A 17,194-nucleotide genomic window follows, 5' to 3' on the forward strand; every position below is an offset into this window, starting at 1 on the left:
CTCCCAGGCTCTCTTCTAGTGCATAAAAATGGATATACAAATACAGTTGCATATTTTTCACTTTTTACATAAGAATAATCACTTGGCATGAATTTCAATTTTATATGCCACTTCTTAGGGATGGATATTTAGGTTGTTTTCAATTTTTCATATTAAAATTAGGGAAAAGCCAATTTTGTGCATGTATGTAAATGTTCTCTAGAACAGGTATTTGTTAAGTAAATAACTGGGTCAAAGAATATGTGTATTTTAAATGTTGACAGATATTGCTTAATAGGATATATCGATTATACTCCCATGAACACTGAATGACACTTCTCTATAGCATCACAATGTTGGATATTACCTACAAATTTTTCTAAGCTAAGAGGAAAATTTTTCATTATTTTGATTTCCTTGATAACTAGTGAGATGTATCCTCTTTTCATACTTACTGGCCATTTATTTTACTATGAATGACATGTTCATTATCTTTGCTCATTTTTCTATTAGATTGTTTATATTTTTTTACTGATTTATATGAATCATTAGTATTTTAGTCATTTTAAGACTTATATATGTTAATTGTGTTTGAAATGTTTTCTCCTATTTATTACTCATGTTTTAATTACTATTTAAGTATCTTCAGCTGGATTTTTATGCAGCCTAAATTTCCTATATTCCCTTTTATGTTTATTCAAATTCCTGTTCTGTTTAGAAAGGCATTCTCTATTCCTACGGTTTTAAAAATGTTCTATATGTTTTCTATTACTTTCAAAGTTACATTTTTTTTCACCCAGGATTTAATACATCTAAATTTTTATTTTTGTGTATGGCATTAAAGATCTAATTTGTCTTAAAAAAAAAAAATTAATAGCCAATGTATTGAGAGATTTAAATGCCATACATATTTAAACTGCCACCTTTACAATAAATTAAATCCTCAGGTACATTTAGATGTTTTCCTGGTGTCCCTATTCTATTCCACCACTTTTCTGAACCAGTACCATACTGTTTTATATCAACAGGTTTATAATACACTTTAACTTCTGGTACAAAAAGTCTTCACTATAGGGCTTTTTCAAAAACTTCTTGGGTCTTCTGGCACATTTCTTTTTCCAGATGATTGGCAGTGGTGGCAGCTGTTATTATAGAGGAACTTTATTTATTATTATTATTTTTTATTTATTTATTTTTTTATTTAATTCCCCTCCCCTCCCCCGGTTGTCTGTTTTCTGTGTCTTGCTGCGTCTTGTTGCTGCGTCTTGTTTCTTTCTCCGCTTCTGTTGTCGTCAGCGGCACGGGAAGTGTGGGCGGCACCATTCCTGGGCAGGCTGCTCCCTCCTTCGCGCTGGGCGGCTCTCCTTATGGGTGCACTCCTTGCGCGTGGGGCTCCCCTACGCGGGGGACACCCCTGTGTAGCACGGCACTCCTTGCGCGCATCAGCACTGCGCACGGGCCAGCTCCACACGGGTCAAGGAGGCCCGGGGCTTGAACCGCGGACCTCCCATGTGGTAGACGGACGCCCTAACCACTGGGCCAAAGTCCGTTTCCCTATAGAGGAACTTTATAATAAACTTGTATTATACCTGTTGAGGTTTTGGCTGGAACTACATCAAATTTATATAGGAATCTGGGAAGGACTGATATGTTAAGGACACTAATTTTATCATTTTAGGAACATAATATACTTCTCCATTTATTCAGTGTTGGTTTCATAGCCTTAAGTAAAATTTTATCTTTATACAGTCATACTGTGGAGATATTGCAGGTTCAGTTCTAAATCACTGCAATGAAGCAAATATTGCAATAAAGCAAGTTACACAAATTTTTTTGGTTCCCTAGTACATACAAAAGTTATGTTTACACTATACTGTAGACTATTAAATGTGCAAAAGTATTATGTCTAAAAGAAAAACAAAGTACATACCTTAATTAAAAATATTTTACTGATAAAAAATGTTAACCATCACCTGAACTTTCAGAGTTGTAATTTTTTTTTTGCTGGTGGAGGGTCTTGCCTTGTTGATGGCTGCTGATGGAACAGAGTGGTAGTTGCTGAAGGTTGGAGTGGCTATGGCAATTTCTTAAATAAGACAACAATGGAGTTTGCCACATAGATTGACTCTTCCTTACACTTGACACTTAAGAGACCACTGTAGGGTTATTAATTGACCTAATTTCAATATTGTTGTGTCTTAGAGAATAGGGATACCCAAGGAGAGGGAGAGAGAGAGGGAATGACCAGCTAGTGAAGCAGTCAGAACACATAAAACATTTATCGATCAATTTCTCCGTCTTATATGGGCATGGTTTGTGGCTCCCCAAAAAAATTACTACAGTAAAATCAAAGATCATGGATCACAGATTACCATAAAAGATATAATAAAGAAAAAGTTTGAAATATTTTGAGAATTACCAAAATGTTGCACAGAAACATGAAGTGATCCTGTGCTATTGGAAAAATAGTGTCAAGGGACTTGCTTGACACTGGGTTGCTACAAACCTTCAATTTGCAAAACAAGCAGTATCTGCAAAGCGCAATAAAATAAGATATGCCTGTATTTTAATACAGTGTGATCTTTTATCTATTCTCTTTTTTATTTCTGTGTGGGTCTATTTTTCATCTCTATATGAAAAAGAAAATTTTACCGATTTTTTATGTAAAAGATCTTAAAGTCAGTTTCCTCATAGCTATTTCAGTTCTAAAACTCCATGACTTTCTGTAAGAACTACTATGTAAAAAAGCAAACTTGCCCAAAATAACACCTTACGAATCATTTAAACTATGTGCATATTCATGTGTAAAAGACAAAACATATACAGCAAGGACGGTAAATTGGTTTCATCTTGAATACAACTCTGATCCATCAGAAATGACTGCCAAGAGCGGTAAACAGACAACACCTAGGCTCTAGAAAAAAGAATACCACGATGAATTATCAATTTCTACCATGAGGGAGGGAATGGAAAATGGTGACCAAAGTGCCAAATATTTGCCATATATGAGATTTACCAAATTATTAACAGTGGTTATTTCTAGAAGTAGATTTATAGCAAGGAGAAAACTTTCATTTTTAACTTTATACACTTCTATATTGTTGGAATTTTTCAAACAAGCCAGTATTACTTTCAAAATCAGCAAAATACAACAGCTAGCTGTGAAAAATATAGCAACTTCTTAATGAATATTTAACAGTGATATCTTTCTAGTTCATTATCACCAATAAACTTATAATTTCCTTAAGAATGGTTCCAAAATAAAATTTACAGTTTAGATTTTAAAAGATTTGCAAAAGGAAAAAAAGCTTACTAGTCTAGATAAAGTATTCCTTAAATATTACTCTAAATATATATGCTATAAAACCATATTACTACTCTTTTCTCAAGTTATCAGGAAAGCATGAACATAAACCAAGAAACTGGCAAAAAATTGATTTCAGCACCTTTAACACTTACAATTCAATTTCAACCATGCCTTTGGAACATCCTCGTTTCACGAAAAAGCCAACCTAAGATGAAAAAAAAAAAGGAAAAATTAAGATGAGATGATATTCTCAAGTTAACAATCAGAGATTTAGCAAAGTCATTTCTAAACAGGTTATAAACCTTTCAATAATTCCTTTGTACACCCATTCCCATTACTTTCTAAATGTACCCTTCTCAGACTTGAGCCCATTTTTTTCTCACACAAATAATAACAGTACTATTAGTTAACATTTATCAAACCCCTATGGGCCAGGTGGTTAGTCTCTAATAAAGCTAGTGACAAAGCTAATAAATGGTAGAGCAAGGATCTGAACTGAGGTAATCGAGGTGGATGGAGCCTGTGTACTTAGTTAACCAGTACACTAAACTCTCTCAAGAGAAGAGAAAAAGAGATCAGTGGGAAAACAGGTTCTATCACATGATCACAAAGAGCTGTACCAAACTCTACCACTGAACAATGTATAAAGTCACACAGATTAAATACTTCTAACAACCAAGCTACTACTCCCTATCCTTTATTAATGAGGATATAATAGTCACCAAGCATCTTTTGAAAAGAAGCAATACTACAATTTAAATGTAAAAGACATATTTGCACTAGTTTCTCTATGTTTATGAGTATAGATTGAAAACAGATCCTGAGCCTAAAAAAAAAAAAAAAACAGATTAGGTGTTAAATCAGGCTATAGGTAATACCAAAAAACAGCAGAAAATAAACCTTGGAAATAATTATCTTTTTAAATAGTGGTGATGATGACAATTATAACAAGAACTAAGATTTATTAGGCATCTACTATATACTGTTATTCTAAGCACTTTACATATACTTTACCATTTATTTTTTATACACAACCTTATGAGGTATATATACTATATTTTATAGATGATGAAACTGACGCCAAGAAAGGTGAAAAAGTAACCCTTTTCTCGTAACCAGTATGCAGAGTTTAAGGATTAAGACATCAATATCTAGGTTCAAATTTCAACTCTGCCACATGCAAGTTATTTGACCTTGGCCACGTGATGTAATCTCTCTGTTTCAGTTACTTCATAAATATGGAATCAACTGGCATCTTCCTTTGTGAGAGTGCTATCTGCTCGTTACCTTGTAACAATTAAAAGAGTTGGTAGCAATGGGAAGGGAAAAAAAATCTCTCCCTTAATAATCTCTAAATTGATTTGTTGATCATTCTTTTGCTCTTCTCTATTTTTGCCACAAATGCATATATCCCCAAATATTAAATATTCTATTTTGCCTAGTTTTGATTGTTCTATAAATAAAATCATATTACATGTATACTTGCAAGATGACCTTTTTGTTTAAAATCATGTTTTTGAGATTTATTCAATGAGTTTTTCCATTTTCACTGTCAATTTTATTTGACTATACCAGCTTTACAAACAATACTGCCATAAATATTTCCATACTTTTATCTAGTATAAATGTGCAAGAGCTTTCTAGGGTATCTAGTAGAATTTTTGAGTGATTGAGCATATGTATCTACAGATTTTCCAAAAAGGTTATATAAATTTATATTCCCACCAAGCATGCGTCAGAGTTACCATTGCTCCATATTTCTGCCTACACGTCACTGTAAGAATTTCATTCTTGTGAGTCTCATGGGTGTACTATGCCATGGTTAAATTATGTTTGTCTAATAATTAATGAAGTTGGGCATTTTTCATCATTTATTACTGGCTGTTTGGGTTGCCTCTTCTGTGAGATATGTATATGCATCTCCTGCCATTTTTTTCTGCATTGTTACTGGTTTGCTTATTATGAATACACTGGATACATATCTTTTGCTTTATGTAGATAAGCTTTTTTCTTTTTTTAATGTTTTTTAATGAAAAAGTTTCTTAATTTTATTACAATTTATTAATATTTTCCTTTTCAACCTGCATTTTTCTCTTGTTCAAGACATTCTTCTTTAACACAACGTCAAGAAAATACTCTCCTTTATAACCAGCATTTTCTAAAAACTTTTTTAGCCAATCACATTTAGATCTTCAATCCATCTGGAATTGATTTTTGTTTAGAATGTAAGGATGGGGTTCAATTTCAATTTTTTCCTACATGGATAATCGTCTCAGTTGTTACTATTTATTGAATAGTCCATCTTTTTTCTGATCTACAATGCCAGTTCTGTCATAAAGCAAGTTGCTATTAATTGTGGATTTTTATCTGTACTCTTTATTCTGTTCCATCGCATTGGTCTCTGATCCATACATACACCATTACTATAATGTAATTAGTGTAACCTCATATTACGCCTTGATATATTTGGTAGGTCAAGTTCCCCAGTAAGTTCTTTCTTTAGGATTATCTTTGCTATTTTGCAAACTCAGGTCTTCCACATAAATTTTACAACCATTCCACAATTTGTTATAGACATTGAACAAGTACATCAATGTGAAGAATGTTTTTATATTAGATCTTCCTGTCCATTCATATCTCTTCATTTGCCCATGCTTTTAAATAAATTTTTATCATTTCTCCCTGTATATCTTACATATTTTTGGTTAATTTACTGTCATGTAATGTGCAGTTTTATTGCTACTGTAAAAGGCATCTATTCTTAATTGCATTGGTAATGTATGGAAATGCAATTGGCTTGTTATATAATCTTACATCTAACAATCCTGATAAATTTCCATATTAATTCATCAAAAGGTTTGTCTCCAGATTCCTTTGTGGTTTTTTTTTAACAGACACTTGTATAATCTATGAATGGTTCTTTTGTTTCTTTCTTGCCAACCTTTATTACCTTTGTCTAATCTTACTGTTCTTACCTAGAATACCATTACAGTGTTAAATAGTAGTAACAGTAAACAATCTCATTTTGCTACAGAGTTTGCTATACATTTTCATAGACAGCTTTTATGAAATTAAGAGTTCCCTTCTAATCCTAATTTGCTAAGAGTTTTTAATCGTTGTGAATTTAAATGAATGCTTTTTCTTGAGATTTTATAGTTCTTCTCCTTTAATCTTTTAAAATGTGGTATATTATTTTTTCCTTAATGTTCAAGAAATTCTCATTTCATTAATAAATTTACCTTGGTCATAAAGTACTATGTGTTTTATGTACTACTGGATTCAATTTTTTTTCTTTTTTTTTTTTGCTTCTATATTCCTAATGAGTGGTCTGCCATTTTCTTATTCCTTCCTTGACTGATTTTGGTAACTAAAGTCCTATTTTCTGAAATTCTATGTAAGATAGGATTAATGTTGTTAGAACTAATCCCTAATAGTCTTTGTCTGGTGTGTCTTTGTGAGAAAAATTCAACAGTTGACAAATTTATTTAATGGTTTTCCTACTTAGAGTCAGTTTTGATAATTTATAGTTATAGAAAACTATCCAGTCAAAAAATTTAAACTTTATTGCATTAAATTGTTCATAATGTTCTCTTATAATCTTTTACATCTCTGTTGCATTCTGGTCCTGTCTCTGTGGTAGTCATTAGGACAGTTCATGAACATTCTGGTTTTCCTTCCAAAGCCATGGTAGGATTGTACGCAATCCTACTGAAGCAAGGAAAGGCCTTGTGACTTGTTTTGTCCAATGAAATATGAATGGGAGCACTATACATCACTTTTCAGAGTAAATTTTAACAGACAGCTTCCCTTCCCCTGAACAGGTGAGCACGGAAATACATGCTGAGATGAAGCCTCTATCAGTCTAGGACCCAGAGTGACCACAATTAAACTATATACATTGAATATGAAGCAAGTCAAGAATTGACCTTTGGTTTGTTAAACCACTGAGATTCCTGGTGTTATCTGATATTCCAATATCTTAACCATTACTGTTCCCTTTTTCCATTCTCCATATTTTTTTCTTTCTTTTTTCCCTTATTCAATCTTTTGAGAAGCTACTGATTTTATTAATCCTCATAAAGAGCAATTTTGGATTTGTGGTTCCCATTGTATCACTAATTATTTTATTAATTTCAATTCTTATTTTTCAATTTCCATTAAGATTTCTATTTGACATATGTATAATACAGAAGTACTATTTTTAACTACAAATAGGAAAACTTCAGTTATCTTTTAATATATCCTAACTGAACTGTTGTCAGAGACTATCTGTTTGATAACAATAATTTGACTTTTTTTTATACTTGCTTAATGGCTTAGGATATGGTTAATTTTTATAAATGTTCCGTTTGTGCTTGAAAACAAAGTATGCTCCGTCAATGCTGAATGCAGTGTTTTTAACATGACATTATTTCAAACTTGTTAACTGAGTTGTTTGAATCTTATCTACTCTTATTTTTCATCTGAATGACCTCTTAATTATTGATAGCTCCCCCATTAGGATTAAGGCTATATTAGCTTCTCATTAGAGTTTTGTCAATTTCACTTATATATTTTGAAGCTAGATTATTATGTGAATTCAAGTTGAAAACTGATTTATTTTCTAGGTGAACTGAACTTTTCATCATATTTAATAACCAACTTTATCTCAAAAATATGTTTTGCTTTAAAGTCTATTTTGTCTGGTATTCAGCTACACCTATTTTTCTTTTGTATATTATTTGGTAAGTACTTTTTCATCCATTTAGTTTCAATTTTTCTGTAGCCTTTCAGAAAGGCTTACTGTAAACAAAAAATAACTAAAACTTGTTTTATTTACCCATTCTAACTGATTTTGTCATTTAACAAGATAATTTATAATTACTGTGATTAGGGAAGGGGACTTGGCCCAATGGATAGGGTGTCTGCCTACTACATGGGAGGTCCACGGTTCAAACCCCGGGACTACCTGACTGGTGTGGAGCTGGTCCATGCGCAGTGCTGATGCGTGCAAGGAGTGCCCTGTCATGCAGGGGAGCCCCATGCGCAAGGAGTGTGCCCTGTAAGGAGAGCCGCCCAGCGTGAAAGAAAGTGCAGCCTGCCCAAGAATGGCGCCGCACACACGGAGAGCTGACAAAACAAGATGACGCAACAAAAAGAGACACAGATTCCCGGTGCTGCTGATAGGGATGGAAGCAGTCACAGAGGAACACACAGCGAATGGACACAGAGAGCAGACAACTGGGGGGGGACGGGCGGGGAGGAGAGAGAAATAAAAAAATAAATCTTTAAAAACAAAATTACTGTGAATACTACTATATTTGGATGTATTTCTATCATCTCTTTGTTCTTTTCAATCCCCATTTTCTCTTATTTTTATTTTTCTCCTCCTCCTCCATTCTTAAGCCTCCTTCTAGACTTTTGTCAGTGTTGTTTTTTTCCTCCCCTCTCTTGTTCTACCTTCTCCCCTTTCTTGTTTGTTGTTACATATTCTATTTCAATTTTTTAAGAGGTAACTACCCTAGAAATTTTAACATACATATTTAACATAATAAACTTTGAAGCTAATCAGCTGTCTCAACTTTCTACCAACAACATCAAAAAAATCCTCAGCAGGCTTTAACTCTTATCACTTGCATCCTACTGTTCAGTATTTTAATTCTATTTTTAAGTTTTAAGTGCTACATACTAGACATATTTTAAATAGTTTTCATATTCTTTCCTACATATGTTTGTCTTTTTTAATTCCCCTCACTATTTCTTGTATCTCAGACTTTCCTTCTGGGATAATTTTTTTCTTCCTTAATTATATACTTTTCAAGTTCCTGAAGTTCCCATAGTGAGGCTTTCAGGCTTCGGTCTTTTTTAAAGATATTACTTCAGGATATACAATTAGAAATAGGCTGTTATTTTCTCAGCAACAGGAACACTACCCCACTCTCTTCTGACTTCCAAGAGCCAGCTCTTGTTATAATTGTAATTCCTTTGTAAATGGTTTCTGCCTACCCCTACCCCCACCACACCCCTGGCTGCTTTCAAATCTTCTGTTTTTGGTGCTCTATAATTCACTTTAATATGTCCAAGTGCAAACTTCTTTCATTCACCCTGCTTGGAATATATTACACTTCTTGAATCTGAGCATTCATGTTTTCAACATTTTTGGAAAATTCTTAGTCATTCTTTCCTCAAATACTGTTTCTTCCTTAGTCTCAATATTATCTCTCTTTGGAATTGGAATTGGATGATGCTGATTATCTTCTTTTATCCATCATTATCTCTTAACTGGATTTATAAATATATATATATATTTTTTACCTCTCTTTATTTCTATATTGTATTTTAAGCTTTTTCAGATCTTTTAGATCACAAATTTTCTCCTAAAATGTATATGCTTTGTTGTTTTATCTGTCTATCACATTTAAGGCTGTGGTGAAGAAATCCTTGAGACATTTTTTCCTACTTCATTCAGAGCTAACAAGATAAGTAAATTACCCCCACTCTCCCATTCTGCGGTAGTACTTTTTCTGCTACACAAGGTGCTTAACTTCTAGGACTTATCTTCTAGCCTCTCCTCTACTCCCAGGACTTCCAACACTGTAGAACCAACTTAAAGTCAGGCACCAGATATGAGCAAATGCCCCTGGCGAAACAACTCTAAGGTCACACACAGGCATAACTCAGAGATACTGCAATTATCTCTGACACCGAAGTAAAGCAAATACTGCAATAAAGTGAGTCACATGAATTTTTTGGTTTTCTAGCACATATAAAAGTTATATTTACACTATCAAATGTGGTCTGTTAAGTGTGCAATAGCATTATGTCTAAAAAACAATGTACATACCTTAATTAAAATACTTTATTGCTAAAAAAGGCTAGCCAGCACCTGACCCTTCAGTAAATCACATTATCTTTTTGCTGGTGGCAGGTCTTGGCTCAATGTTGATGGTTGCTGATGGATCAGTAGGTGGTTGCTGAAGGTTGGGGCAACTGTGGCAATTTCTTAAAATAAGACAACAATGAAGTTTGCTGCATCGATTAGCTCTACCTTTCACAAAAGATTTCTCTGTAACATGTGATGCTGTGTGATAGCATTTAGATTGCTGATGCTTTTTCAACTAAGTTGATGTAATCTAAATCCTTTCTGGTTCTTTTTCAACAGTGTTCACAGCACTTTCACCAGGAGCAGATTCCATCTCAAGAAACCACTGTTTCTGATCATTCATAAGAAACAACTTCCCATTTGTTCAAGTTTTATTATGAGATTGCAACATTTCAGTCACATCTTCAGGCTCCACTTCTAATTCAAATTCTCTTGCTGTTTCCACCATATCTGCAGTGACTTCTTCCACTGAAGTCTTGAACTCCTCAAAGACATCCATGAGGGTTAGAATCAACTTTTTCCAAACTCCACTGAGTGTTGATATTTTGACCTCTCATGAATCACAAATGTTCTTAATGCCATCTAGAATGGTAAATCATTTCCAGAACGTCTTCAATTTACTTTGTCCAGATTCATCAGAGGAATCACTATGGCAGCTACAGCCTTATGAAATATATTTCTCAAATAAAACTCGAAAGTTTAAATGAATCCTTGATCCATGGGCTGCTGAATGTATGCTGTGTTAGCAAGGATGAAAACAACATTCATCACATTGTACATCTCCATCAGAGCTCTTGGATGACCAGGTGCTGTCAGTAAGTAGTCACCTTTTGAAATGAAATCTATTTTTATGAGCAATAGGTCTTAACCTTGAAATATTCAGTAAGCCATACTGTAAACAGATATGCCGGCTTTGTTGTTCCATTTATAGAGCACAGGTAGAGTAGATTTAGCATCATTCTTAGGGGCCCTAGGATTTTCAGAATGGTAAATGAGCACTGGCTTCAACTTAGTCACCAGCTGCATTAGCCCCTAACAAGAGAATCATCCTTTGACGCTTTGAAGCCAGGTATTAACCTCTACTCTCTAGCTATGAAAGTCGTAGATGGCATCTTCTTCCAATAAAAGGCTGTTTTCATCTACATTGAAAATCTGTTGTTTAGTGTAACCACCTTCATCAACTATCTTAGCTAGATGTTCCAGAAAACTTGCTGCAGCTTCTACATCAGCACTTGCTGCCTCTCTTGCACTTTTATGTTATTGGGATGGCTTCTTTCCTCATACCTAGGGAACCAACCTCTGCTAGCTTCAAACTTTTCTTCTGCAGCTTCCTCATCTCTTTCAAATAATTGAACAGAGTTATGGCCTTGCTCTGGATTAGATTTTGGCTTAAGGAAATGTGGCTAGTTTGATTGTCTATCCAGACCACTAAAAGTCATTTTCTAATAAAGCTGTTTCATTTTCTTATCATTCATGTGTTCACAGGAGTAGCACTTTAATATCCTTCAAGAAAATTTCCTTTACATTCATAGCTTGGCTCTTTCTCAAAAGAAAGCCTAGCTCTCAGCCTATCTCAATTTTGATATGCCTTCCTTACTAAGCTTAACCATTTCTAGGTTTTGATTTAAAGAGAGAGATGTGTGACTCTTCCTTTTACACTTACAGGCCATTGCAGTGTTATTAATTGGTCTAATTTCAATATTGTTATATCTCAGGGAATAGGGAGACCTATGGAGGGGGAGAGAGACTGGGGAAAGCTGTTTAGTGGAGCAGTCAGAACACACACATTTATCAAGTTAAGTCTGCCATCTGATTAAGGGAGCACTTGGTGGCACCCCAAAACAATTACAATAGTAACATCAAAAATCACTGATTACAGGTCACCATAACACCATAATATAATAATGAAAAGGTTTGAAACATTGTGAAAATTACCAAAATATGATACAGAGACATAGTGTGAGCACATTACTGGAAAAATGGCACCTATAGAATAGCTCAACGCAGGTTGCCACAAACCTTCAGCTTATAAAAACATGCAGTTTCTGTGAAGAACAATAAAGTAAAGTGCAATAAAATGAGATATGCCTGTACTCTGTTTCTACTTTTGGTTCACTGTCCCCACCTTTCCACAAGTCCAGCAATGCATTTTGAAAGACATATTTTACACTAATTCTAGCATTTTAGATATTAGGTACTTGGAAAATTCTCTAAGAAGATAATTCAAAATACTTCCAAAAATGGAATTCTCTTCCCAGTTTCTCTACCTGCCAACTTCATTCCTATTATTCAGCTATATCCAAGGAACTGAGATGTAGAAATTGATTTGTTACTAAAATCAATTAATGGCTTTGAATTTTTAAAAAAATCTAGTTATGTTAACTTACCTTATCTGCCCTTCCCATGAAAGAGGGTTTGCCTGCTAATCCAAGGCAAATGGCACACACTATGCTGGACTTCCCTGTTCCATTAGCTCCAATAATCATATTCAAATGGGGTCCAGGAGAAACTTCACAGACATCATATGTCCTAAATTATAAAGAGGTAAAATTACTAAACAGAGATAAGAATAATTTCTCTACAAAAGTACTTTTCATGCCTTATATTATCTATCATTATTTATAGGCTTCCTTAGATTCCTTTAAAAAATCAACTAGTCTGACAAATTTAATGTTATTTATAAGTTCTTAATAAACTAGAGGGAAAATCTACCAGTGGAAGAAATAAAAAAGCAACAATGCATATCTAAAATAAAAACATCGATGGAAAAATAAGAATTTGCATACCTTTTTCAAAATCAGTATTGAACAAAATTTGATATAATTTATTCTTAATAATCACAATACATGGGATAACATATCAAAGCTAATGTACACACAAAAAAAGTTTAAGATAAATATGATGGTAAAGAAGTCATAGCTTATCATAATCTGTAGATTTTACATTTCTATTTCTCTTGAATTAAATGCTTAATGGCAACTTACTAAATATTTAATATTTGAAACATTCCAACCACAATAATTTTACACTAATTAGAAAACTGATACAAATCAATGTGAAAGTTTTATTTTCTTCTTAATTTAAAAAGAAAAACAAATTTCCTTCAATCTGCTGTCAAAAGATGCACCAAAGGAACTATTGTTAGTACATGTCGAAATACATTTTATTCCTATGGAAGGAAACAAGAATGCATCATCAAACACCTCTGTAATATTCCTTCATGCCAGAAAGTTGCATGCTGTCCAGCATTCTACCTACCTTCAAGTTAGCATCTACTCCTTCTTAGTTGCCATGATAACTATGGCAAAATGTGACATGAATTCTAACTCCGACATTCTTTTAATTTGTCTTTGAATACCCTGAATTGGAACCCATAAAGAATGTCCCATTCCCAGAAGGTTTCAACCAGTTTGTCAGGTAGGTCTTAACTAATTCTTATGGAATAAATGCTTAACCTGGTACTATCCTGCCTGGTATTTTAACCAAGCATATCTCAACTTAATGCTCAAAGAAATTAATCATTTTGAAAGTGGTAATGAAAATAACAGGTAGTAAAGGAAAAGTATTTCCTGGTAGATTTTCAACTCCACATCTCTCAATTCACACTACATAGCATCTATCTACTTTTATGGTTTCATATGCTTTGTTGTATCAGCAGTTGGGTCTTAAAGAACTCGTCTTACACGACCAATATCTGATCAATCTAAGGGATCCATTAGAAAAAGGCTTCTTCCCACTGATGCAGCATCAACTTTGCGGAGGAATTTTTGATTTTAAAAAAAGGGGAGGGGTGCTCTTGAATGACAATAGGAAAAAGAGCTTGCATAATTTTTCTGCCTTAATGATTAGCTTCAAGAATTTATAAGTTAAATTTCATTTCTACAAATGGTAAAAGTTAACACATATGGTTAAAATAAAACTAGTTTGGGTACGTCAGACATCTAAAAAACTACCTTACGTGAAACCTCTAAATACCAACATACAAATCTCCATTCTTTTAACACATGAATTTCCTGCCCTTTGCACAAATGTCTTACTAAAATAGCAATGTAACCATTATTTCAGAAAACAATAAAAACAATAAGCAAAGCAGAAAAGTTTGGTCTATAACACACAGCGGCATTATATATAGAAATAGCTGCCAAAAAAAAATAAAACCTCTGTATTAAAAAAAATCATTCTCTGACTATAACGTTTATTGGGAATGCCCTTTTAGTGAGCTCCCTTTTCCCTGTCCATCTCCTTAAAAAACTATTACCAAAGGCCCACCCTCTTCTCACTCTATATACTTTGTTGGATAGTTCAATTAAGGCCTCCTCATGGCTTCAGGTATGATATATACGCTGAAAGTCACCCTATTCGACTGTTTATGCTATTACCCACTCTAGAGCTGCTATATTTGGATATTCAACAACAATCACTTCAACTGCAATATGTTCAAAACTTAACTTGCCATTTTTCCCCTCCAAAACTATCCTTGTTACCTCAGGGAATGGCAACATCATTCATCTCACTGCCTAAATCAGACACCTAAGCATTAATTTTGGAACTATCATATTTGATAGTTCCATCTCTTTCAACTCTACCCATAATCTCTCTCTCTCTCTCTCTCTCTCTCTCTCTCACACACACACACACACACCAATCATACAATCAATCACAAAGTCATGTTGGTGATCCTCTTACATAGCTCTTAAAATTCATCACCTCTCCATCCCTATTGCCACTACTGGTCCCCATCATCTCTTACCTGAATTACCACAACAGTCCTTCTTTAGTACTGCCTAACTCCTCCCACACCTAATCTAATTTCTTTACTGTAATTTAAACAATTAATTTTCAAAAGGCAAATATTATGTCACTTGAAGGAAGGTAGGGAGGAAGGATGAATTAGGACCCTTCACAATTAAGCCCTAGCTTCCCTCATCTTTCTCTACTTTGTCTCCTCCTGTCTTCTGCTCAGACCTCTAAATTCTAGCTATAATTTACTCCTTTGAGTTTCATGACTACTTTTTGTTTCCTCCTTTCTTCAAGCTATTCTTTCTGCCTAGAAATCGCTCCCTTCACTTGGTTTACTCATAGGAAGCCTTCCCTGACTGGACTCAGTTCTAGGTGTTTTCCCTTTTCTAAGGCTACTCCTCCCACTTCCTTTTAAAACTCAAAATCCTCTCTTCATTAAAATAAATAAACAAAACATCAAGTGGCTCTGTACTTTCCAGCCATCTTCTTTTCTTTCTCCTCTTCACATCCAAGTTTTACTTCCTCACCGCTCATTTATTCTTTTATGGTCTGCAAAGTTTTCTACTTCTACTACTTCATCAAAAGTCAGAAATTTCCTAATTACTATATTTCTTGGGCTTTTTTTAATCCTCTTACCTGAATCCAATGCAGTAGGTATTTTTGAAACACACTTTTTCTATGGCTCCTGTGATAATACCCTGCCCCTCCCCCCCAGCATCCATTCTCCCTTTCCTCCCTGAACAGTTCCTCCTCAGTCTCAGAGTTCCTCTCCTGCTCATCTTAAAATATTGGTATTCCCCCAAGACTCTGAACTTGACTTTCTATTTCTCCTATTTCATTGTGGGCAATCTCAGCCATTCTTATAATCATTCTTATACTCTTCAACAATCACCTATACGTATGATTCCCAAATCTCTCACATGCTCACGCCTTTCTTCTAAATTCCAGATCCTTATAAATAATCTTAGATAGCCTGCAGGAAACTTCAAATCACTGGATCCAAAAGGCATCTGTTATTATTCTCTCCAAACTGCTCCCTCTTCTGAATAGCACTATCTGACCAGTTAATCAAGTCACAGACTTGGGAAAAATGTGGACTCCTCACTTCCCCAATTAACACAATTAAACTGTAGCCAGATCCTGTCAAAGTTCTTTTCTTTCCATTCCTACTCCCTACTGTTAACTCCTCTGTTCAAACTCTTTATCTCTCCCTTTCACACTGCAGAAAGTTTCCTTGCCTCTCATCTTGCACCCTTTCCAAATGGCCCCCCACACTGCTTGCAGAGTAACAATGTTTTTCCTGGCTTAAATCTCATCTACCTTGTCTACAGGAAGAAGCCTGCTTAGTAAAGAGATTCTCACTGGTTGCCCACTTCTTCATTATCACCTGTCCACAAGTTCACTCACATCCTATGTTCTAATCATACTAAAATATATCGAACTGTTTCAGGCAGTTCCTTCTGTCTGAAATGCTCTTTCCTTTTTTGTTGTGGGAAGAAAAGCCTCTCATCTTTCAAGATCTCCATAATTCCCTTTACAAACCCTTTCTTACCTTAGGCAAATTAACTACTTCATCCTTTGTGCCCTTAAAGCATCCTGATGAACACATTATTTTATCTACTTTATTTGATTTTAAATATCTTTCCTGATCTGGAATCAAATAGCAACTCAGCTACTTTTTAGCTGTGTAAACCCGGACAAAGTAATCTCTCTGAGCTTATCTCACCGATGGACATCATGTAAAGATGTCCTCGTTTTCTCTCATGTTAGAAAGAAACAGCATTGTGTAAATAAAACACCTAGTTCTGAACCTGGGAAATGGGGGCCTTTGAAAAAAAGATGGCACTGCTACTACAATTGTGTTTCCTCACTCTACTATGTGCAACAATTGAGAGCAAGGTTTAATGTTGTAGACCAACCTCCTACTTTGAATATCCTTTACCATCTTTCTACTCCTCTCTGTCCACTTGGCAAATGCCAATTCTAAAAATCTGCCATAGCACCCCTGCCACTCAGATTTAACTGTTGCCTTCTCTGAGTTCCATAGTTTTCCAAAGGCGCGTACTTTTGTGAATTGTAGATTATGCCTCCCACAGTCTGTAATGCTCAGCAGGAAAACACCCTGTCCCCAATATGTCCACTGCCTGACATATGACGCCTTCGAAAAACGTTACAGGAATGAATGAAAATAACACACCGAAGACATACATCTACCATACCAACACACCCCTCAGTTTCCAAGGCCTATGTAAAAACAAATCTTCACGGTAACCCAGGACCCTCAGCACCAATTCACTGCCAGAACC

The 17,194-nt window shown here is 34.7% G+C and overlaps 1 protein-coding gene across 1 annotated transcript in view; it reads right to left on the bottom strand.

Annotated features, from left to right (window-relative positions):
• SMC5 (structural maintenance of chromosomes 5) overlaps positions 1 to 17,194 on the bottom strand; it is a 140,699-nt gene that overhangs the window by 123,067 nt on the left and 438 nt on the right. Inside the window, exons 2-3 of the mRNA XM_058301326.2 lie at positions 12,536 to 12,677; positions 3,439 to 3,491 (exon numbers count right to left, since the gene is read on the bottom strand). Coding sequence (XP_058157309.2) covers positions 3,439 to 3,491; positions 12,536 to 12,677 — 195 coding nt within the window. The remainder of the gene's footprint in view (positions 1 to 3,438; positions 3,492 to 12,535; positions 12,678 to 17,194) is intronic.

Source organism: Dasypus novemcinctus, chromosome 8 (assembly GCF_030445035.2).
Source record: "Dasypus novemcinctus isolate mDasNov1 chromosome 8, mDasNov1.1.hap2, whole genome shotgun sequence".
Classification (NCBI taxonomy): Eukaryota; Metazoa; Chordata; class Mammalia; order Cingulata; family Dasypodidae; genus Dasypus; species Dasypus novemcinctus.